The sequence below is a fragment of the Vanellus vanellus genome, assembly GCF_965231255.1.
Source record: "Vanellus vanellus genome assembly, contig: HAP1_SCAFFOLD_34, whole genome shotgun sequence".
NCBI lineage: Eukaryota > Metazoa > Chordata > Aves > Charadriiformes > Charadriidae > Vanellus > Vanellus vanellus.
In genome coordinates, this window is record NW_028128340.1 from 2,148,902 (window position 1) to 2,173,823 (window position 24,922).

Below are 24,922 nucleotides of genomic sequence, written 5' to 3' on the forward strand. Positions count from 1 at the left end.
TCCGTGGTGCCGTCCACCGGGGAGTGGGAGTTCAGTTTCCCCTGCTTGTATGAATTTTGGCTGCTTTTATTCTTTGGAGTTGCAGTCTAATTGAGCTCCCCCCGCCTTTTCCTGCCTGTTGAGGATGGACTTGGAAAGGGCGAGCAAATGCAGAGTTTACAAGGTCTGCAGCGTTGATGCTGGGTACAAGGGAAACCGGGTGGTTTTCTTATTTTGCCTGCCCAGATTCAAGCAAGAAGGAGATGCTATTGCAGATCAGAGTATTTTATACCACCATCCGTAGTGGTTTCTTTGCATTCCCTAGGCAGACTTAGATGGGAACGTGCAACTTGGGACCAGTTGTGTGCACAAGCTGGACTCCCCATTGCCTGACTCCAGTGTAGCTGCCTCAGTTTCCCCCTTTGCCGTTCCCTTTGAAGTCCCCCACCTTCACACTCTTTCAGGCTCCTGACTTAGCTGCCTCGGTACGGAGGATGCCCGCTGGGGTTGGCTTAAACCTGGGTATTGTGAGGGCCGCAGCAGCACGTGGGAAAGGGGTTTGCCAAACTTGTGTTCCATTTTCAGCTGCTTTAGCGCGTTTGCTGAGTTTACGGGTTTTATCCCAACGTCCTTGGTGAAAAGAAATGGCAGCAAGCCTGGGCTCTAAAGTCCAAAGTGCAGATGCTGAAACCAACCAAGCAAGGCAAAAGCGCTACCGCTCACTGAGCCAAGAAACCGTCAAAGGCAGTTGCTCTGTCACCTGAGCTGAATTTACAGTCCGTGTTTCAGTGGAAAGCTGCCCCCAGGTCAGCGTGCTCCATGCTCTGTTTCACAAGTCCTTCCCCATTTAATTGTTCCTTTCAGGCCATGGAGAGAGAGGTCAGTGCCGCATTTGGCAGAGGTGAGCCAGATGAGATCATGAGCAGTGCCTTCAAACTAAAGGTCACTCGTGAGGACATCCACACGCTCAGGAACCTTTGCTGGCTAAATGATGAGGTAAAACCAACTGGAGCACAGGGATAGTCTCATTCAGCCTTTATTGAAAAATACCCCTCCGCCGTGTACAGAAGTCGCGTCAACGTTCTTTGACAACCTCCGCGGCAGAGCCTAGAAATCTCTGTACACTTCTTATTTGAGGTATTGAAGGGTCGATCGTTTCTGGAAGTTCCGTTACTTCTTGTATGACGCAGCTTCCAGGAGTTCGTCCGGGTTATTGGTGTGGGGGGCAGGTGTTTTGATCAAACTGCCGATGTAACCCCGTGTGAAATTCTGGGAACAAAAGCCTCCAGCTGAGGCTGGAGTTCTCTCCGCTGCGTGCTTGAGGGTGGCCAGAAAAGAGGTGGTGCTGTATTTTTGGTTGGGGAAGGCAGCGTCTTATTTTTACACCTCATGTTTCCTCTTTATGGTACAGGTGGTTAATTTCTACATGGGTCTGCTGATGGAAAGAGGGAAGAAGGAAGGCTATCCAGCGGTCCACGCGTTCAGTACTTTCTTTTATCCAAAACTAACATCTGGGGGCTACGATGCAGTAAGAAGATGGACCAGAAGTGTCGATGTCTTCAAGCAGGACATCATCTTCGTGCCTGTGAACTTGCGAGCACACTGGACACTAGCCGTGAGTCCCACGGGCTTTTTCTTTAGAATTGGACAGGGAGCAAAAACTGGCAAGAGAAGTCATTTAGGTGTTGGGGGTTGTGTGGCAGAAGGTTGTGCTTTGTCTAATGGTCACCTTTTAATAACAGGTCATAGATCTCAGGAAGAAGACCATCAGGTACTTGGACTCGCTGGGCCAGAAAGGGGACAAGATTTGTCAGACTTTGCTGTAAGTAACCGCTCCGTCACTGCTTTTATGGTGTGAATGAGGAGAGGGATTTTAGATTGAGTCCCTGTAAGGCGACTGCAAGTTTTCACATGGCTTGTAGATAACCAAGCAGGAATCTTGGCGTTGCTTGCTGCGAGTTGTCTGGCATCGGCTGCTTATCTGGTGTCACAGCGACCCCTCCGCCCAGGGTCTGGGGTGCCTGGATTCTGCCACCTTCCCGTGATAGGCACAGCCAAATACGCCATAGCCCCGTGGCACACGTGTGCCGACTTTGTTAGTCGGAACCCAGGATGTGGGATGAAGGCACACGGTGGAATTACGGCATTACAGTTCCCTGCTTGGTTTGTCTCTTAGTCCTCTGATAACATGTGATTTGGGGCTTTTTGACCTCTCCGAAGCAATGAACTTAGGTTTGTGTGGAAGCCTCTGTTGGAATTGTTGGTCTCATTCTTGACCATTAGCTCACAGCCTCTCAGCGTGTTTATAAATTGAAGATTGGGATTTTTCCTCCCAAATCAGCCTTAAATCAGCTGCTGTGAGGATCCTCTGACGTTTTCCCGTCCTGCCGTTCATCTTCCTGTGATCCTTCAGCTGCTTTATTTTGTTGTTGGCCTAAATTACAGAGATGAAAAGGGATTTTTTGTTCCCTTTTGTTTTAACCAGCCAATACCTGCAAAAAGAAAGCCGGGAAAAAAGAAACCTGGAGCTGAATGTTTCGGAGTGGACTCTTCACAGCATGGAGCCACGTGTACGTGAGCACCACTTGGGTTTGAAATGGGAACTGTCATTGCTTCTTTGGGGCCCAGATCCTGGCCCGTGGCAAAGAAAGGGTTGAGCTGATGTTTCTCAAGGAGTTGATAGTAAAAAGCGGTCCCTACAGACTGGATTTAAGAAAGGTCACTTGAGAAAGACGCCGTGCGAACCTCGAGAGGCCTCGCAGGGAGGAGGGCTGCTGCCCCTTCTGGGCCTGCCAAGAATTTGGGTTGTAGTGTCCGAGTCCGGAAGGCAGAGGGGAGGGATGGTGCGCAGTGAACTGGGTCTGTTCCTCGTGGGCGGGAGTGGGTATTCGGGATTACGCAAGTAGGGTCAGGAGTGTGCGGTGAGCGCAGTGTCGGTGTGGGTAATGTGCGCTACTTCCGAGTTGCTTTTCTTTTGAGACAGAGGGAAATCCTCCATCTTCTTTGCATTCCTTAGGAGATCCCTCAGCAGCTGAACGGAAGCGACTGCGGCGTCTTTATGTGTAAATACGCAGAGTACATCGCCAGAGAGAAACCGTTCAACTTTAGCCAGGTGAGTGAAGGTCATAAACCCCTCCAGCCCCTTTCGCGCAGGGACAGGAGCCGGGGAGGTTACGCAGCAGCTCTTAATTGTGTCCGGGGCAGGGGCTGAGGTTTCGTGCCCCGTTTCGGTGCGTAGTTGCTGGGGTCAGAACTTCCAAGTGGCCTGGGCAGGGCAGAGCTGTGGTTCTCCATCCCCGCCTTTGGGAGCTGCTGCCGGTGAGATTCCTCTTGGGCAAGATACTGCTGCCAGCGGGTTTGGCATATCTGGGCTCGGTATCTTTTGGAGAAATGGCTTCTACCCTTTGACCAGTCAAGACACTGCTTATTTTTATTGATTTTGTTTTATAGCGTTTTGTTTGTTAGCGTGCTTGTAAGCTGTCGCGTGGTCAAGTCAATCTGGTTTTGTCGGGTTGTCGTGTCACCCTCTTAGGAGCCGCGTGGGGTGTTGTACCCAAACGGTTGACAGTTCTTAAAGGGAACTTCATATTAAGGACTCCGCTGGGCATTTATGCCTGTTTGCCGCCTCTTTCTACCGTGACGTCATTATTTAATGGATTTCTCTTCTCTTTTCAGAGTCACATGCCGTACTTCCGCAAGAAGATGGTGTGGGAGATAATCCACCAACAGCTGCTGTGACACGTGGACTATTAGAGTTCTTATTTTAATTATGTTTCTGAGACCTTAGTTACGTTTCTGAGACCTTAGTTACATTTCTTAGACCTTAGTTACATTTCTTAGACCTTTAGTTACTTTTCTTAGACCTTTAGTTACATTTCTTAGACGAATTTTCCTCTTCAGGTTATGAAGTAGAAGTTAAGATGGTTTATTCCCCCCACCTCCCTTATTTTGGAGACAGTAACTCTGGGGTTTTGGGGTTTTTTTTTGCCAACACCACCAACAGCTGCTGTGAGATGTGCACTATTAGAACAACGCTGTGATCACCTCCGGGTGACTAGTTGTTATTGTAGTTACATTTCTTAGACCTTATTTGGAACAGCAGCAGGCACACAAATTTTCCTCTTCAAGTTATGAAGTAGTGGGTTAAGACAGTTTATTTCCCCGCCCCCCCCCCCTTATTTTGGAGACAGTAACTCTCTTTGAAATTAGCTAACGCACCTTAAGCAAAAGCCAGAAAGATGGGTGTGACCTCGTTAAGGGCAGAGTGAAGAAGGAACGTCGTTGACTTCCATGGCTGAGCCGCACGCTCGCGCCTCACAGCGCACGCGACCACGTTACAGACAAATGGGAAACATCCGTGGTGGTGGTTACAGTCGTGTTTGCCCAACTTACCTTCCCAAGGACATGTGCTGAACTACCGTCTCCTCAAAGAGAGTTTTCCTCTGTTTCTGGAATATCTACCGTCTACTTGATTCCTAAAACTGGATTTGTCATGACCACGGAAAGAAAGCGTTTACCATCTCTTGATTTCTCACCAAAGCCCCTGTCATTTGGGCTGGTTTGGGGTTGTTTGTTTTTTGCTGTCTCCAGGGAGTTATCTAATGTGAAAAGAGAAGTATTTATTTCTTTATATAATTTAAATATTTATTTTAATAAAAAGAGCCTTAATGGAACGAAACTCTACCTGTGTCCTGGTTTGAGGTAAAAGAGAACCAATTTTGTTCAGTAACTTCGCTTCTTAGCTGGGCCTCTTCTAACTACTGAAGTTAACTGCATATTGTGCAGACAGTGTTCACTCTCTCAGAGAGGTCAGACCAATGGTTACAGCTGATGCCCAGGCATGGGATGCAGAGAGGCTCTGCTTATACTCATTGCTATAACCCCCAAGGCCAAACAACTTTGTGATTTGCCCCGTTGGAGGGTCGGAAGCGGAAAAGCATAGTGGGGTCCCACCTGCAGAGAAGAGCAGACAGAACAGGTGACCCAAAACTGACCAACAGAGTATTCCATCCCATCTGCCTCATGCTCAGTATAAAAGCTGAGGGATCAAAGGGTCAGCGCTCTTCCTTCAATGGCCGACGTCTGAGGGGGACTCTGTTTGTCTGCCTGTGATCCCATTCTGAATGCAGATCCGGAATCCAGTTCCTGTCCGTCACTTAGTCCAGCCTGGGACTGCCCCAGTGCCAGCCGGTGACGTGATTGTCATCTTGGGAGCTTGATACGGTTTTGTATATATTTTTCATTATTTCTTTTTATTTTATTATTAATATTTCATTAAAGTAGTTTAGTTCCTTCTAAACTCCTAAGTCTCTTTTTCCTCCTCTGCCTCTCTCTTTGAAGAGGGGTAGAGGGGAGCATCTGTCAGTCCCATTTGGGGTCCTTCGGGTCCCCAGTGGTGGATTTGGCCTAAACCACGACAGATTAATTGGTGCCCAATGTGGGGCCTGAGCAGTGCTCCACCAGAGCTGTGATAAATTGTCCAAATAGTCTGAATTCCAGTTTGCTCGGAGATTAGAACAGACAGCTTGCATCATGTCGTTCTTAGAGGAAATATTGTATCATGCCTTTAAACAGCTTTGTTGGACCTTAATGCAGTGAAGTTGGTCTAACCTGCCAAATGTGTTACAAAGTTCATTTATTCTTTGTCTTTTTATGCGAAGGTTTAAAGGTGCTGTTTTGGTGTGGTTCGCAATTCAGATGTATAACATGATGAGTTGGGTAACAGCTCTACCTGTATATCTCGGGCATCAGGTGATGGGTTCTGTTATTAGTTATACTTTCGGTTCTACCTGGGGAATGTTTACTTCGCCCTTTGATACTTATGCTGATGTGACACCCTCAGAGCTGGGGCATGGAAACCTTCTGGGCTCTGAGGATAAGGACTGGTACCTTGTTAAGATCGTGATTTTGTTGTTGATGCTCCTGAATGTGGTGCAGGGGTGGTTTCTTGTGAAACATCTGTGCAGGGGGAGCTGGAGGGGACCGTGCGCTGCCGCCACTCAGACCCGCGCAGCCGCTCGGCGATCTGCAGCGGCGCGAACCGCGGCCCCGCCCGGCCCGGCCGCAGCTGTCCCCCCCGGAGCAACGGCACCACCGGCAGCCGCCTCCCCCACGGCACCGGCGCCACCGGCAGCCGCCCCCCCCGGAGCAACGGCACCACCGGCAGCCGCCCCCCCCCACCGCAACGGCACAGGCGCCTCCGCCGCCGCCTGCACCGGCACCGGCACCATCGGCAGCCGCCCCCCCCCGCTGCAACACCACCGGCCCCTCCGCCGCCCGTCCCGGCACAAGCTACTGCAGCCACTACAACCAGTACCAAAACTACTCCAACTCCATCAAAATCGGTACAAGCTGCCCCAGTAACCAGGAGGAAGAAGAAGAGGTCAACTCCTTCCCCTGCCCCTTACCACAAAGACCACCTCAAGTCAGATAGCTTGGGGGAGGGTTCTGAAGAAGATCCAGGGGAGGGTCCTTCAAGACCAGAGAAGGGAAAGAGACCTTTGAAAACAGACAGAGGCGAGAGTCCTTCTAGAGCAGATCCTGGAGAGGCCCCTTCTGGGGCAGCCTCACCACAGGAGGACTCAGATGTAGAGGGAGTTGTTAAATCCTTCTCTAGGAAAGATCTGAGAAATATCAGGAAGGACTTTAGTCGTCATGAAGGTGAAACACTTGTCTCCTGGTTGCTCCGATGCTGGGATAGTGGGGCAGATACCCTAGATTGAGATGGCAGAGAAGCTAGGCGATTGGGAAACCTGGCCAAGGATGGAGGGATTGATAAAGAAATTGGGAGAAAGACAAGCATTCTCAGTCTCTGGAGGCGACTGGTGTCAGCCGTAAAGCGCAGGTATCCCTTTAAGGACAATATCGAATGCCGTCCAAGTAAATGGACCAACATGGAAAAAGGTATTAAGTACCTGAGAGAAATGGCTGTGTGAGAGGTGATTTATACTGATGGGCAAGTGATTGTAGACCCTGATGAAATGCCATGCAAACGGTCTATGCTGAAAAAGTTTGTACAAAGTGCACCATCAACATATTCCCACCCATTGTCAACAGTGGTCTGGGGAGGATCCGATACTGACACACCAACTGTAAATGAAGGGGTTAAGAAGGTACGACAGTATGAAGACAGTCTCTCTCGTCCCTTCTCTGTGGCAGCCATAGAAAAGCTGACTGTGACCACCGAGAAAATGACTGAGAAACTGACTGAGAAAATTGAGCAAATGACCCAGAAATTAGTTGAGCAAACCGATAAACTGTTTGAGAAACTAACCAAGGTGGAGGAAAAACTCCATTCTTTCCCTGTACAGACTCATGTTGCAGCTGCTAAGAGGAAACGCCCTCCTACTCAAGAGAAAAAGCACCCTCCGACTCAAGACAAATCAAACCCGATGCGAGATATCCTGTGGGTTTGCCTCTGAATATGGTGAAGACATGAAGAAGTGGGATGGAGAACCTACCTCAGCCCTACAGGCACAGGAGGAAAGCTGCTCCGACCTACGGTAGGCGATCCTACGGACCAGGTAGGAACCAATCTGATAATCGTAGGTACTACGGTCAACAGTAGAGGTGCCCTGCCTCCAGCCAGGAGGAGGAGAGGGACAACCGACTTTATTGGACTGTGTGGATTCGATGGCCTGGCACATGAGAGCCACAAAAGTATAAAGCCCTGGTGGACACTCGTGCACAGTGGTGGTGGGGTTTTTTTGCTGTCTCCAGGGAGTTATCTAATGTGAAAAGAGAAGTATTTATTTCTTTAGATAATTTAAATATTTATTTTCATAAAAAGAGCCTTAATGGAACGAACCTCTACCTGGTAATGAGAGAGGGTGATTTATTCTTTTTTTTTATTTAACTGAAAAAAGTTGGATGTAGCGATGTGTTTTTTTGCTCCCTCACAATCCCCCAGGAAGAGGATTGGAGCCAGGATGAGCATCGGAGCACAAAAGCCACGAAGCGATGGTCACAATGTGCTGAAGGGGCAATCGGGGTGTCATTCAGCGGTGAGATGAGCAAGCAGCATCCCGAAAATCCGCCCCTGGAGAGGGGTTAGTGGTGTACGGACACTCTCTGTGTTCTGTAAACCCCCTGTGGGGAGCCCCTGCTGCCCCCTTGGCAGCGCCCGGGTGGCTGTGACTGCTGAAAGCTGGTTTGGTGTGTTGAGGTGTTAGGTGGGGTGGCAGCAGCCCCTGCCCGCCCCGGGAGGGGGGACACCACCTCTCCGGTGGCACTGGATGGGTGGGAGGGAGGGAGGGAGCAGAGCTCTGGGAGCCATGGAGAAAGGCGTGGGGGTGTCCCTCATCGTGGCAGCCCCCAGCAGCCCTACCCTGCCACCCGGCCACCCCAAGGGACACCCAAGCCCCATCTTGGTCCTCTCCCCGTTGGGTGACGCCCTTCCACCCACCCCGGAGGTGCGCTCCTCTCCTGCCGGGGGGACGCCCAGCGCTCGCCTGGCTAGAGAAGCACGGGGTGGGGGATGGGGGTGGGTGACTGGGGGCATCTGAGCTTCCCAGTTACAAGGGCGTAATTAGTGCACCATTAATAACCACTTTGGCTCTGCTAACCAACTGCGGCGAGGCCCCCACCCCGCTTTAGCACAGGCTTCCTGATGCCAACACCTCCCACAGCCACTGGGTAAAGCTGCACCTGGCAAAAAACCACCACCATCCCAAAAAAACCCCACAGCACATCCCCCACTCCCCACCCACCCCTTCTCCCCCCATCACAGCCATGGGGCAAACTCCCACCACCACCACCCCCCAATCTCAGCTCGGCCGTGACCCCCCCAAGACACTGGAAAGAGAGCAACGGAGAGCGAGCTCAGGCTCGTGTGAGCTGCAGAGATTTCTCTTTTTCTTGTGATGATGTTGTCGTTGGGTGGGGTTTGGTTGTTTTTTTTTCACGGAACACTTTGCAGTAGAGGACAAAAATATGGTGTCACAGCCCCTGGGGCCACACTGGCACTGCCACCTCACCCCCCTCACCCCCCCCCCCAGCTCCCGTCCCTCCTCTTCCCAGCGGCTTTCACCACTTTCCTTGCTTGGTTTTGTTTTGTGGTTGGTTTTTTTTTTTTTCCTTACAACCTTTTTTTATATTTGGGTTGGGGTTTTTTTTCCCTTTTTTTTCCGCCTTTCTTCCCCCCCTTTTTTCTCTTTATCCTTTTTTTTTTCTTTTCTCCTCTTTTCTTTTGCTTTTTTTTTTCTTTTCCCCCTTTCTTTTTCTTTCCACCACTTTTTTTTCACCTTTTTTTTTTCTCCTTTTTAACATTTCTCAAGCTTTCTCCAAAGGAACAGCCCCTGGCTCTCAGCTAGCCAAAGGAGACTACGGAAGAGCATTGGCACCCGTGGGAGTGGTTTCCTTCTCCTGCTTCACACTCCGTCGAGATCTTTTTTTCCAACTCGTCTTTTTTTTTTTTTAACAAATTAAACAACAAAAAAAGCTCCAAGTATCAGTTTTACAAGGCACACAAAATCTCTAGAAGGGAAACACAAACGCAAGGTGCTGAGGTATGAAAACCTGAGGTGTTTTTTTCTGTGTGGATGTGTGTGTGTCATCTGGGGTTGGGGGTTGTGTGTGCCTTATTTTTGAAATTTAAAAAAAAATAATAATTTTGCTAGGTTGTTTTTGTTTGGTTTTTTTTTTTTTTTTTTTTTTCCCAGCCCTGGGCTGACAACCTCTTGGAAATCCGGTGTTTCCCCCGTCGTGGTTTGGCCTCAGCCGGCAACAAAGAACCACGCGGCCGCTCGCTCCACTCCCGCAGCCGGGGGCAAAATCGGAAGAAAAAGGCAAAAAACTCGCGGGTTGAGATAAAGGCAGTTTAAGAGAAGAGCAACGGGAAGGGCAAACAATCCCAATAACAGCGGTAAAGGAATAGACGGACGCGATGACAGCGCCTCCGCGCACCGACCGGCCCCGCACCGCCGCAGCCCGCTCCCAGCCGCGACTTCCCGCCCCCTCCCCCGGCGAGCTCCCCCCAGCCCCGGGCATGGCTCACAGGGGATGGGATACCTGTGTCCCTGCCGGCTCCTCGGGGAAATTAACCCCATCCCTGCCGGAACCAGGACACCCCCCGCCCCTCTTTCCCCCCTTCTCTCCTGCAACCCGCATCTTTCAGCCGCGTCGGGGCGGTGATGGAGAGCGAAGGGACAGAGGGACAGCCGGGACAGGGGGACGCAGCAGATGCCAACCCCAGTTTGGGACTCAGGGAAGCAAAGAGGAAAGGGCGCGTGAAAGAGAAATGCCTCTTTGAGGAGACGGGATCCCTTCTCTTGGCTCATACAGGCACTGCTCTTCTCAAAGCCCTTAAGAAATCGCTTTTTAACGCTCCTTTAATTATTATGGGGGGTTTCACCCCCTGCTGGCAATCCTACATCCCTGCTCTACCGGGCATTAGAGAACCACTGGACTAGTTCCTGTCCTTGAACCTCGAGAAAAGCCGGCTTTGGCTAAAAACCAAACATCCTCCTCCCGCCCCCACCCCCTCTGAAAAAAAAAAAAAAAAAAATTAAAATCCTTACCGCCTCCCCCACGGCACCGGCGCCACCGGCAGCCGCCCCCCCCACCGCCACGGCACAGGCGCCTCCGCCGCCGCCTGCACCGGCACCGGCACCCGCACCACCGGCAGCCGCCCCCCCCACCGCAACAACACCGGCCCCTCCGCCGCCCGTCCCGGCACAAGCCGCGCCCCCCCCTGCAGCGGCACAAGCCACGCCGCCGCCTCTCCCGGCACAACCTACTGCAGCCACTACAACCAGTACCAAAACTACTCCAACTCCATCAAAATCGGTACAAGCCGCCCCGGGAACCAGGAGCAGGAAGAGGAGGTCAACTCCTTCCCCTGCCCCTTACCACAAAGACCACCTCAAGTCACATAGCTTGGGGGAGAGTTCTGAACAAGATCCAGGGGAGGGTCCTTCAAGACCACAGAAGGGAAAGAGACCTTTGAAAACAGACAAAGGCCAGAGTCCTTCTAGAGCAGATGCTGGAGAGGCCCCTTCTGGGGCAGCCTCCCCACAGGAGGACTCAGATGTAGAGGGAGTTGTTCAATCCTTCTCCGTGAAAGATCTGAGAAGTATCAGGAAGGACTTTAGTCGTCATGAAGGCGAAACACTTGTCTCCTGGTTGCTCCGATGCTGGGATAGCGGGGCAGATACCCTAGACTGAGATGGCAGAGAAGCTAGGCGATTGGGAAACCTGTCCAAGGATGGAGGGATTGTACCTGAAAGAACTGCCTGTGCGAGAGGTGATTTATAGTGATGGGCAAGCGATAGTAGACCCTGATGAAATGCCATGCAAACGATCTCTGCTCAAAAAGTTTGTACAAAGTGCACCATCAACATATTCCCACCCATTGTCAACAATGGTCTGGGGAGGATCCGATACTGACACACCAACTGTAAATGAAGGGGTTAAGAAGGTACGACAGTATGAAGACAGTCTCTCTGGTCCCTTCTCTGTGGCAGCCATAGAAAAGCTGACTGTGACCACCGAGAAAATGACTGAGAAACTGACTGAGAAAATAGAGCAAATGACCCAGAGATTAGTTGAGCAAACCGATAAACTGTTTGATAAACTAACCAAGGTGGAGGAAAAACTCCATGCTTTCCCTGTACAGACTCATGTTGCAGCTGCTAAGAGGAAACGCCCTCCTACTCAAGAGAAAAACCACCCTCCGACTCAAGACAAATCAAAGCTGATGCGAGATATCCTGTGGGTTTGCCTCTGTGAATATGCAGAAGACATGAAGAAGAGGGATGGAGAACCTACCTCAGCCCTACAGGCACAGGTGCTTGAGTTGCAAAATGAAGCCGATAGAAGAAAGGATTCTTACAGGAGGAAGGCTGCTCCGACCTACGGTAGGCGATTCTATGGACCAGGTAGGAACCAATCTGATAATCGTAGGTACTACGGTCAACAGTAGAGGTGCCCTGCCTCCAGCCAGGAGGAGGAGAGGGACAACCGACTTTATTGGACTGTGTGGATTCGATGGCCTGGCACATGAGAGCCACAAAAGTATAAAGCCCTGGTGGACACTGGTGCACAGTGGTGTTGGGTTGTTTTTTGCTGTCTCCAGGGAGTTATCTAATGTGAAAAGAGAAGTATTTATTTCTTTATATAATTTAAATATTTATTTTCATAAAAAGAGCCTTAAGGGAACAAAACTCTACCTGGTAATAAGAGAGGGTGATTTATTCTTTTTTTTATTTAACTGAAAAAAAGTTGGATGTAGCGATGTGGATTTTCGCTCCCTCACAATCCCCCAGGAAGAGGATTGGAGCCAGGAGGAGCATCGGAGCACAAAAGCCACGAAGCGATGGTCACACAGTGCTGCAGGGGCAATCGGGGAGTTGTTCAGCGGTGAGATGAGCAAGCAGCATCCCGAAAATCCGCCCCTGGAGAGGGGTTAGTGGTGTACGGACACTCTCTGTGTTCTGTAAACCCCCTGTGGGGAGCCCCTGCTGCCCCCTTGGCAGCGCCCGGGTGGCTGTGACTGCTGAAAGCTGGTTTGGTGCGTTGAGGTGTTAGGTGGGGTGGCACAGCCCCTGCCCACCCCGGGAGGGGGGACACAACCTCTCCGGTGGCACTGGATGGGTGGGAGGGAGGGAGGGAGCAGAGCTCTGGGAGCCATGGAGAAAGGCGTGGGGGTGTCCCTCATCGTGGCAGCCCCCAGCAGCCCTACCCCGCCACCCGGCCACCCCAAGGGACACCCAAGCCCCATCTTGGTCTTCTCCCCGTTGGGTGACGCCCTTCCACCCACCCCGGAGGTGCGCTCCTCTCCTGCCGGGGGGACGCCCAGCGCTCGCCTGGCTAGAGAAGCACCCGGGGGGGGGGGATGGGGGTGGGTGACTGGGGGCATCTGAGCTTCCCAGTTACACGGGCGTAATTAGTGCACCATTAATAACCATTAGTAACCACTTTGGCTCTGCTAACCAACTGCGGCGAGGCCCCCACCCCGCTTTAGCACAGGCTTCCTGATGCCAACACCTCCCCGAGCCACTGGGTAAAGCTGCGCCTGGCAAAAAACCACCACCACCCCAAAAAAAACCCACAGCACAGCCCCCACTCCCCACCCACCCCTTCTCCCCCCATCACAGCCATGGGGCAAACTCCCACCACCACCACCCCCCAATCTCAGCTCGGCCATGACCCCCCCGAGACACTGGAAAGAGAGCAACGGAGAGCGAGCTCAGGCTCGTGTGAGCTGCAGAGATTTCTCTTTTTCTTGTGATGATGTTGTCGTTGGGTGGGGTTTGGTTGTTTTTTTTTCACGGAACACTTTGCAGTAGAGGACAAAAATATGGTGTCACAGCCCCTGGGGCCACACTGGCACCGCCACCTCACCCCCCCCTCCCTTCGCTCCCGTCCCTCGTCCCTCCTCTTCCCAGCGGCTTTCACCACTTTCCTTGCTTGGTTTTGTTTTGTGTTTGTTTTTTTTTTTTTTTTTTTTTCTTACAACCTTTTTTTATATTTGAGTTGGGGTTCTTTTTCCCTTTTTTTTCCGCCTTTCTTCCCCCCCTTTTTTCTCTTTCTCTTTTTTTTTTTCTTTTCTCCTTTTTTCTTTTGCTTTTTTTTCTTTTCCCCCTTTTTCTTTCCACCACTTTTTTCCCCTTTTTTTTTCTCCTTTTTAACATTTCTCAAGCTTTCTCCAAAGGAACAGCCCCTGGCTCTCAGCTAGCCAAAGGAGACTACGGAAGAGCATTGGCACCCGTGGGAGTGGTTTCCTTCTCCTGCTTCACACTCGGTCGAGATCGTTTTTTCCAACTCGTCTTTTTTTTTTTAACAAATTAAACAAAAAAAAAAGCTCCAAGTATCAGTTTTACAAGGCACACAAAATCTCTAGAAGGGAAACACAAACGCAAGGTGCTGAGGTATGAAAACCTGAGGTGTTTTTTTCTGTGTGGATGTGTGTGTGTCATCTGGGGTTGGGGGTTGTGTGTGCTTTATTTTTGAAATTTAAAAAAAATAATAATTTTGCTAGGTTTTTTGTTGGTTTTTTTTTTTTTTTTTTTTCCCCAGCCCTGGGCTGACAACCTCTTGGAAATCCGGTGTTTCCCCCGTCGTGGTTTGGCCTCAGCCGGCAACAAAGAACCACGCGGCCGCTCGCTCCACTCCCGCAGCCGGGGGCAAAATCGGAAGAAAAAGGCAAAAAACTCGCGGGTTGAGATAAAGGCAGTTTAAGAGAAGAGCAACGGGAAGGGCAAACAATCCCAATAACAGCGGTAAAGGAATAGACGGACGCGATGACAGCGCCTCCGCGCACCGACCGGCCCCGCACCGCCGCAGCCCGCTCCCAGCCGCGACTTCCCGCCCCCTCCCCCGGCGAGCTCCCCCCAGCCCCGGGCATGGCTCACAGGGGATGGGATACCTGTGTCCCTGCCGGCTCCTCGGGGAAATTAACCCCATCCCTGCCGGAACCAGGACACCCCCCGCCCCTCTTTCCCCCCTTCTCTCCTGCAACCCGCATCTTTCAGCCGCGTCGGGGCGGTGATGGAGAGCGAAGGGACAGAGGGACAGCCGGGACAGGGGGACGCAGCAGATGCCAACCCCAGTTTGGGACTCAGGGAAGCAAAGAGGAAAGGGCGCGTGAAAGAGAAATGCCTCTTTGAGGAGACGGGATCCCTTCTCTTGGCTCATACAGGCACTGCTCTTCTCAAAGCCCTTAAGAAATCGCTTTTTAACGCTCCTTTAATTATTATGGGGGGTTTCACCCCCTGCTGGCAATCCTACATCCCTGCTCTACTGGGCATTAGAGAACCACTGGACTAGTTCCTGTCCTTGAACCTCGAGAAAAGCCGGCTTTGGCTAAAAACCAAACATCCTCCTCCCGCCCCCACCCCCTCTGAAAAAAAAAAAAAAAAAAAATTAAAATCCTTACCGCCTCCCCCACGGCACCGGCGCCACCGGCAGCCGCCCCCCCCACCGCCACGGCACAGGCGCCTCCGCCGCCGCCTGCACCGGCACCGGCACCCGCACCACCGGCAGCCGCCCCCCCCACCGCAACAACACCGGCCCCTCCGCCGCCCGTCCCGGCACAAGCCGCGCCCCCCCCTGCAGCGGCACAAGCCACGCCGCCGCCTCTCCCGGCACAACCTACTGCAGCCACTACAACCAGTACCAAAACTACTCCAACTCCATCAAAATCGGTACAAGCCGCCCCGGGAACCAGGAGCAGGAAGAGGAGGTCAACTCCTTCCCCTGCCCCTTACCACAAAGACCACCTCAAGTCACATAGCTTGGGGGAGAGTTCTGAACAAGATCCAGGGGAGGGTCCTTCAAGACCACAGAAGGGAAAGAGACCTTTGAAAACAGACAAAGGCCAGAGTCCTTCTAGAGCAGATGCTGGAGAGGCCCCTTCTGGGGCAGCCTCCCCACAGGAGGACTCAGATGTAGAGGGAGTTGTTCAATCCTTCTCCGTGAAAGATCTGAGAAGTATCAGGAAGGACTTTAGTCGTCATGAAGGCGAAACACTTGTCTCCTGGTTGCTCCGATGCTGGGATAGCGGGGCAGATACCCTAGACTGAGATGGCAGAGAAGCTAGGCGATTGGGAAACCTGTCCAAGGATGGAGGGATTGTACCTGAAAGAACTGTCTGTGCGAGAGGTGATTTATAGTGATGGGCAAGCGATAGTAGACCCTGATGAAATGCCATGCAAACGATCTCTGCTCAAAAAGTTTGTACAAAGTGCACCATCAACATATTCCCACCCATTGTCAACAATGGTCTGGGGAGGATCCGATACTGACACACCAACTGTAAATGAAGGGGTTAAGAAGGTACGACAGTATGAAGACAGTCTCTCTGGTCCCTTCTCTGTGGCAGCCATAGAAAAGCTGACTGTGACCACCGAGAAAATGACTGAGAAACTGACTGAGAAACTAGAGCAAATGACCCAGAGATTAGTTGAGCAAACCGATAAACTGTTTGATAAACTAACCAAGGTGGAGGAAAAACTCCATGCTTTCCCTGTACAGACTCATGTTGCAGCTGCTAAGAGGAAACGCCCTCCTACTCAAGAGAAAAACCACCCTCCGACTCAAGACAAATCAAAGCCGATGCGAGATATCCTGTGGGTTTGCCTCTGTGAATATGCAGAAGACATGAAGAAGTGGGATGGAGAACCTACCTCAGCCCTACAGGCACGGGTGCTTGAGTTGCAAAATGAAGCCGACAGAAGAAAGGATTCTTACAGGAAGAAGGTTGCTCCAACCTACGGTAGGCGATCCTACGGACCAGGTAGGAACCAATCTGATAATCGTAGGTACTACGGTCAACAGTAGAGGTGCCCTGCCTCCAGCCAGGAGGAGGAGAGGGACAACCGACTTTATTGGACTGTGTGGATTCGATGGCCTGGCACATGAGAGCCACAAAAGTATAAAGCCCTGGTGGACACCGGTGCACAGTGGTGGTGCTTTTTTTTTTGCTGTCTCCAGGGAGTTATCTAATGTGAAAAGAGAAGTATTTATTTCTTTATATAATTTAAATATTTATTTTCATAAAAAGAGCCTTAAGGGAACGAACCTCTACCTGGTAATGAGAGAGGGTGATTTATTCTTTTTTTTTTATTTAACTGAAAAAAAGTTGGATGTAGCGATGTGGATTTTCGCTCCCTCACAATCCCCCAGGAAGAGGATTGGAGCCAGGAGGAGCATCGGAGCACAGAAGCCGCGAAGCGATGGTCACACAGTGCTGCAGGGGCAATCGAGGTGTCGTTCAGTGGTGAGATGAGCAAGCAGCATCCCGAAAATCCGCCCCTGGAGAGGGGTCAGCGGTGTACGGACGCTCTCTGTGTTCTGTAAGCCCCCTTTGGGGAGCCCCTGCTGCCCCCCTGGCAGTGCCCGGGTGGCTGTGACTGCTGAAAGCTGGTTTGGTGCGTTGAGGTGTTAGGTGGGGTGGCAGCAGCCCCTGCCCGCCCCGGGAGGGGGGACACCACCTCTCCGGTGGCACTGGATGGGTGGGAGGGAGGGAGGGAGCACAGCTCTGGAAGCCATGGAGAAAGGCGTGGGGGTGTCCCTCATCGTGGCAGCCCCCAGCAGCCCTACCCCGCCACACGGCCACCCCAAGGACACCCAAGCCCCATCTTGGTCCTCTCCCTCTTGGGTGATGCCCTTCCACCCGCCCTGGAGGTGCGCTCCTCTCCTGCAGGGGGGGACGCCCAGCACTCGCCTGGCTAGAGAAGCACCGGGGGGGTGCTTAGGGGGCATCTGAGCTTCCCAGTTACACGGGCATAATTAGGGCGCCCTTAAGAACCATTAATAACCACTTTGGCTCTGCTAACCAACTGCGGCGAGGCCCCCACCCCGCTTTAGCGCAGGCTTTGTGATGCCAACACCTCCCTGAGCCACTGGGTAAAGCGACGCCTGGCAAAAAAACACCATCACCCAAAGAAAACCCCACACCACATCCCTCACTCCCCGCCCACCCCTTCTCCCCGCATCACAGCCATGGGACAAACTCCCACCACCACCACACCCCAATCTCAGCTCGGCCGTGACACCCCCAAGACACTGGAAAGAAAGCAACCGAGAGCAAGCTCAGGCTCCTGTGAGCTGCAGAGATTTCTCTTTGGTTTTTGATGTTGTCGTTGGGTGGGTTTTGCTTGGTTGTTTTTCACACAACACTTTGCAGTAGAGGACAAAAACGTGGTGTCGCAGCCCCCGGGGTCAGCGCCGGCACTGCCACCTCCCCCCCCCAGCTCCTGTCCCTCCTCTTGCCCCGCAGCTGTTCCCACTTTCCTTGCTTGGTTTGGTTGGTTTTTTTTCCTTTCTACCTTTCTTTTTTAATATGTTTTCGCTTCCCCCTTTTTTCTCTTTTACCCCTTTTTTCTTTTGACCTTTTTTGCTTTTTCCCCCTTTTTCCCCCCCTTTTTTTCTTTTTCTCTTTTTTATTTTCCCACTTTTTTTTTCCTCCTTTCCCTTTTCTCTTTTTAAACATTTCTCAAGCTTTCTCCTGAAGGAACGGCCCCTGGCTCTCCGCTAGCAGAAGGAGCCTACGGAAGAGCTCTGGCACTGACATGGGCAGGAACACCCACAAGTGAGAACTGGATAGACAAAAGGCTCCTCAATGATGACACTGGGGCAGCCCGACCTTAGAAGCAGCAGAGGAGCAGAGCCACCCAGAGAACAGGAAGGGCTATTCAGGGCCTTATTGTCTGCGCGAAGTAACCATCTGCTGAGAACCGGTCTGGCGGCTCAGAGCTCAGCCACAGCAGCACTCTTGAGCCAAAGGGGAAAAGTACACCGGCAGGAAGACTGGGAGCCTTCCTCCACAACAACCCACAGATCATGACCAGAGTGGTGCCTATTCCCAGCCTACACTAATGAATACGTACGCCTTTGCATCAGAAAGGAACGCTTGCTTTACCAGCCCCTGGGCGAGTTGGGAGCCATCCCCCTTGCACCCAGCGCTGCAATAAACATGCTGCTTTGTAACTTGCCCCGAGTTGGGGAGTTTCTTTCCGCACGTCAGCACCCCTGGGATTGCTTTCCTTCTCCCGCCTCGCACTCGCTCGACATGGTTTTTTCCAACTCATTCTTTTTTATTAAAAAAATTAATGAAAAAATGCTCCAACTCTCAGTTTTACAAGGCACACAAAATCTCTAAAAGGGAAACACAAGCGTGAGGTGCTGAGGTACCAAAACCTGCCCCTGTTAGTCCAACTAAAGGGACAGCGTCGGGAGGCGAGGGAGGAGGAAGGGGGAGGCTGTGGGATGGAGAGAGCCCTCCCCGTACCCCTCAGCTGCGCATCCTCGCAGCGCCGCGGGAATGGGGGGCTGTGTGTCTGGGCGGGTCTTTGGTTTGCTCCCCTGACCTGCTGGGGGTGGTGGAGGAGGTTGGAGGGGGTTGTCCGGCAGTGGGGTTACATTCATCAGGCGGTGCTGGGCGGCACGACAGGAGCATCACTTGCTGTGCTGCGAGGCCGGGGCTCCCGGAGCGTGTTTCTGCTCCTGCTGCTTCACCTGCTGGACCATTTCCCTCATCTTGCACTGTGCAGTCTTGGGGAGGAGAAGGCAAAAGCAAGAGTTGGGGGTCAGGGCACTGTTTCTCCCACCACCACCCACCCCTGAGCCCCCACCGAGCATCTCGCCGCTCCCAACTTTTCACCCCGGACAAGCCCTAATTAATTTCAGGTTTCTGGGTTTTTTTAACTTGTGCTTCCTCCATCGCTCCTTGAGAGAGGCTCAATTTTTGGGGGGGGGGGGCCGCCATCCCGCTCGAGTGGACAGGAGACAAGGTTATGGAAGATGAACCCAGGTGGGATGCGGGTGGCTTTGCCCGCACCGAGGAGTCCATTCACAATGTCCTCACGTCCAGCAGCATCAAAATCATGGTACCCAGCAAAGAGCTCCCCTGGCGCTGAGGGAGGCCAAGCCAGGCTGGCAGCACAGTGCTGACCACAGGGACGCTCTCAACTTGGCCCTTACTGTCCCCCACACCCACAGCCCCCACCCAGCGCACCTTGAACTGAGCCTCGGGCGGCCCTGTGACGATGACCATGCGCTCGCTGCCCTTGGGACCTTCTGCCGGTGCAATCTGGGGAAGTATGGGGGAGAAGGAGCGTGAGTGCAGCCACCGCTTCAGCAAGACCTTCCCTCGGTGGCATGTCCCCCCACAACGCAGGGCAATCCCCCCATGCAGGAGCATCCCCTCCCACCCGAGCCGGGCTCATAACCAGGGTGCTGCAGGCCTGGCCTTCTACTAAACACAGGCGGGAGAGGTGGGCCCATGCCAACGGGTACAGGAGAGCTGGGGAGAGACTTTTTACAAGGGCATGGGGTGACAGGACGAGGCGGAGTGCCTTCAAAGTGGAAGAGGGGACATTTAGAGGAGATAACAGGAAGAAATTTTTCACTGTGAGGGTGGTGAATCACTGGCCCAGCTTGCCCAGAGAAGCTGTGGCTGCCCTAGCCCTGGAGGTGTTCAAGGCCAGGTTGGACGGGGCTTGGAGCAACTTGGGCTGGGGGGAGGTGTCCCTGAACAGGGCAGGGGGGTGGGACTCCATGATCTTCAAGGTCCCTTCCAACCTCAACCGTTCTGTGATAAGCTGGGGAGCAAAACTGCTCCCCGCACACTCCCATTCCCTGACCTCGGCAGTGCAGAGGGGAAACTGAGGCACGAAGCGCAGGACCAGCCCCGCAGCGCCTTCCTCACCTTGATGGAGGCACCCGCAAACCGCACCAGCTGCTTGATGTGCTGCCCCTTCTTCCCGATGATGGCCCCCACCGCCTGCGTCCCGATGAACACGTTCACAACCTCTTGCTCCGGAAGCTGCGGGGGCATGGAAGAGCGAGAGGGTCAGGGCACCAGCTGGACAGGGGACAAAGGAGGTGGCTGTCCCCATCCCACCATCCCATGGTAGTGGTTGCCCACTCTCCCAAGGTGCCCCAGCAAAGATCTCCCGGAGAGGGGGGACAGGCACCTAAAGGGTGCTGATGTGGGAAGGCGCTGGCTGGGGGAGCTCCGCCGAGAGCTGGCTGAGAGCTCCGCAGAGGAGCTCTATGGTGGGAGAGAAAATGAGGGTCAGTGATGGCCCCAGCATGCCAGACCCTTCCCGGCCACCCCCAGACCCACGCACAGCAGCAAGATACCACCATAAGCCCGGCAGGGACACGGGGACAACCCTTCAGGCCCTCAAACCCCCCCTCACAGAGCGTGGGTGCATCTGAGCTGCATCCAGCGCCATGGGGCTGGGAGGCAGACGGGGGCTCCCAGTTACCCCCACTCCCCCCACGCTGCCACCTTGCCGCCCGTGTCCCGCATCTGCAGGGGAAAACCACGACACAACTCTCTCCTGCTCTGCATTCCAGCAAGTGCAACCGGATGCTACCTGCAAACCACCACTGCTCAGCTGGAGGACGAGCAGACCCGGCTCCCCTGCCCAGCCTGGACGCCGCTCTCGCTCCCAGCCCTGGAAAAAAAGCCTCTCCAGGACGGGGCTGCAGCAACAGCCGCACATTTCCACCCCACAGGAAACAGCTCGTTAACGAGGGGCGAGCACCGCATTTCAAAGCCCCCTTAGGAGCAAGGCAGCGCCCCAAGAGCCAGCCCAACCCCCCGCACACAGCTCAGCACTCACCACACGCTCGCCGGCCCCCGCAGCAGCGGCTCGAGCGGGGCTGCCCGCGGCCGGCGGTCGGGCGCCGCTCCGTCACAGCCGCTCACCATGGTGGAACGCCGAACGCAGTCCGCGTCCTTCCAGTCGCGCCGCAGCCATGGCGCAGCCGGGTGCAGCGAGCGCAGCTCCCCGCCAGAGGGGCGCAAAGCGCCGTGCGAGCGCGCAGGAAAGGGCTCGGTAAGCCCGGGATTGGCATTCCCTCACCCACCGAGGGCAGAGGAGGCAGGAGGGGGCGCGCGAGAGCCCGCGCCGCCGGCCGCTGTCGCTCGCCTCAGGCCTGCGGGACGCCGAAAGGCTTCTCCGCTCTCCGAGGGGCCCCTCCGCTCTCTGGGAGGCTTCTGGGGGGCCCCTCCGTCTCTGGAGGGCTTCTGGGGGGCCCCTCCGTCTCTGGAGGGCTTCTGGGGGGCCCCTCCGTCTCTGGAGGGCTTCTGGGGGGCCCCTCCGGCCTCCGTGGGGGCCTCTCCCCGAAGGCCTCTTCCCCTCCTCCGGGCACTCCCCGGCCTCCCGGCGCCCAGCTGCCAGCCGGGGCCCGGCTCGGGGCTTCCGGAGAAGGGCAAGCGCCTCCCCCAGACAGAGCAGGGCCGGGCGGGACGGCGCCGGCCCGGCCCCACCGCAGGGCAGGGGCAGAAGCGGGCCGGGCGGCCGCTAACGGCTCCCTCAGGCAGAGCACAGACGGCGGCGCGCCTGCGCGCGCGCACCCACCGCCCCGCCCCTCTCTCCCCCCTCAGCCTCCCCTCCACTAATGGCTGCGGGGGGCCCTCGGCGCCCTCCTCGCCGCCCCCGGCCCCGCCGCCGCGCAAGAGGCCGCCCCCCAGGGCAGCGAGCCGCCCCGCCGCCTCAGGGCCGCCCCCGGGCATCGCCCCGGCGCCCACTCCCCCCCCATCTCCCCGGCCAGAAGCAATGCTATCAGCAGGGGTCGGGGGCATAACAGTTCAAGAGAAATTCCTTTGTGTAAGAAAGACCAAAGAGTTCTTCAAAGGATCCGGCTGTCCTGACATTTGGGGGGGCAAAGAGAGGAAAAAACCCACCTCGGACCAACCTGTGTGCTCCATTCCCAAAGGACAAAGTGATTGAAGTGGGTGTATGCCCGAGTTGCTTTCCCACCTTTTATGTCCTGTCCTCCTTAGACTTTTCTTTGCAACTCAGTGTAGGGATTTCCGAAACGAACTTAATTTGTTGGCGATAGGAAGAAAGGTAAAATGTTGGGAAGCATTAACGGAATGAGCCAAAGAGGCCTAATGTGCTGCAGCGGGATCATTAGCTCTCTGCGAGCGGTCGTTGGCTGGGAGAGGTTGGGGGGTGTTGAGGAGGGCTGCAGTTAGGTGTATGTGCCTGAGATGATCCCAGGGGCGCTTGGAGGGGGAGACCTTTGGGATAGGAAAAGTAACTTGGGAAGTTTGGGCCCTGTGAAGGGAAGTCAGCCTGCTGGGAGCTTCCCTAGGGTTGCAAAACACTGTTGTGTGTGTTCTTTCCTCAGCGTTTGCATAGTTGTGGATGATGATGATGACGAGACTCCGCCGAAAAAGCAAAAATCAGGTATCGCGCATTACACAAGTACTGAATATGCCCGATTTTTCTGAGGTTTCGTGTCCCTTGGAAAAGTCTGGCTTTTGTGCTCTGGCATTGTTCCTGAAACGGTGGCTTTTCAAGCTGTTGGCTTCTTGCCTTGTGGCTCTCTATGCCTATAGCCAATGGCTTGAGGGTGTCCGGTAGGGCTTAGCCCTATAGATGACGGACGTTCTCTGCGGTGACTGTGGCAGGGCCCAATACTTTTACTGCCAGCAGGAGATAGCCCAGGTCTCTGGCGCTGAGCCCGCGCCTGTCAGCAGAAAGAGTATCTTAAATCCAAGCTGTGTGCTCCCTCCTGTCTGTATTCGCAATGTACCTCTGTTGGTTTTCTAGCCTGTTCTTATACGGCCTGTCTTTGTGTTTTAGATTATTCCATCTCTGAGCAGAAAGAGAAAGTTGAAGTTTCTGCAGTGCTGCAGTTGCCGACCAAGGCAACCAAACGCCCGGCGGCTTCCGTCAGCGAAGATGCTGCCGGCACAGAGTCTGCGGAAGAGGTTAGCGAGGGCTTTGAAATGTTAGGGTCTGTGCAAGGTGCGAGAGCAAGCAGCTCTCCCTACTGCATCTTGAGGTTGAGCCTGCTCTGAGCCTGTACAGCAGTAGGTGGTTCTTTTGCATTTCTAGCAGGCAGCTCTAATGTGGGCTGGGTTTGCCTTACTCGAGCCTGCGTCCTCTGCTCCGGCACTGGCAGCTGCGGGAGGAGCAAACTGTTTGTTGTCTTCCAGATACTTGAGAATGGTTCAAGTTTATAGTTTTAGTGTGTTTGCAAACTGTTATTCTCTTTCTCAAGCTTGTGGTTAAGGAATCAATATACACTACCTGACAAGAAAAACTGCATACTTGCTCTGGATAAACCACTTTCTGCTCATTATCCACCAGTCCAGGAGAGCGTTCCTGTAGGACTTTGGCTCTGTAAAAATGAGCCACCTTGACTGCCTAGTTTGGTTCAAAGGTGTAGTGCAGTTTTTCTTATTGCCCCATGGGATTAGAGGGCTAAGAGACTGTCGGGCTCTAGTTCTTCGTTCCTGAGAGAGTCGTTAACTCTTATTTGTACAAAATATATTTCTCAAGGGCCGAACTATCACCCTTTGGAATGTTTAGAAGCCGACTGAGTGATAACTCAGTGACAAGACTGTATTCTTTTAATTGCTGCACATATGAGAGCCTGTATTCAAAATTTAAAGCGTACCTGTCAAAGGTCCTGCCAAGATTTGCCGCCTTCTGCAATCTGAACCAGCAAGTCATGGTCCCCAAGTCATAGTAGAGCTGACTAAGCCTCAGGAAGTGTGTTTGCTGGGATTCACATTCAGGTTACACTCACGCTGGTGCTTTTTTGTTGTTTTCTTTTAAGCCTGGGTCCACTTCTTTAGAGCCTTCCACTAAAAGACCACGATTTTCGTCACTCGAGGTAGCCGTGCTGCAAATTGGTAAGGCTGACATCAAGTTATACGACTTGTTTCATTTTCACCCTACCTTGTGTACTGTCCAAGTCTACCCCTAGGGTTCTGTAGGGATTATGGCAGGCACGGGACGAGGCAGCATCTGGGAATACTTGAGCGTGACCTCTGTTTCTTACCCGCATCCTTGCATTGCTTCTGGAGTGGAGCCGGGCGTCGATCTGGTCGTCTCGGTACCAGAGCTGCCTTGGATGCAGTCCTTCCGTTCTGATAGGTCCACTGTTAGCTTGCCAGAAGCAAATTGTTTTCAATGGTCCTTTTAGGTAGTAGATCCTGAGGAGCCTTTTGTATTTCAGGTTTCGGCTGGCAATACCTTGTGCGCGCAACTTGCTGCAGTTGCCGGTGTGAAAACCTGAAAATGTCCTAAAGTGACATAACACAAATCATATGATGATGTGAGAGAGAAAATGACAATTTATCTTTGGTGAAGCTCGTTACTGTAAACTCATAAACCTCTTCAGTTTCCTTTTATACTTACCGATGCCTTACGCTCTTCTCTCGTAGGTCAAATGCCGTGTGGGACCCATGCTCGCTTGACTAAGGAACCACTCTCTCGTCCTGACAAGACAATTCCCCGTCTGAGGTAAAAATCCTTCCGTTTTCTTTGACTTCTTCCCCGAAAGGTTTACTGCCTATGGTAAGGGAGGTCGTCAGCTGCTTCCCCCCCGAAGAACCAATATTAAACTTTTTCTTTAAATCCAGCTACTTAATTGACACAGGAGATTAGCTAGAGATTAAAGGTCTGCGGTAAGAGGAAGCGTTGAACTTGAGAGGAGGCTGAGGACACAATCAACAGCGTATCTTCAA

General features: G+C 53.3%; 1 protein-coding gene across 1 annotated transcript in view; it reads left to right on the plus strand.

Moving 5' to 3' along the window:
- Positions 1-623: 623 nt before the first annotated feature.
- Positions 624-24,922, plus strand: part of LOC309684554 (sentrin-specific protease 2-like) — a gene marked incomplete at both ends in the record, with an annotated part of 66,565 nt that continues 42,266 nt past the window's right edge. The window contains one exon of the mRNA XM_082500450.1: positions 624-677. Within this exon, the coding sequence (XP_082356576.1) occupies positions 624-677 (54 nt within the window). The remainder of the gene's footprint in view (positions 678-24,922) is intronic.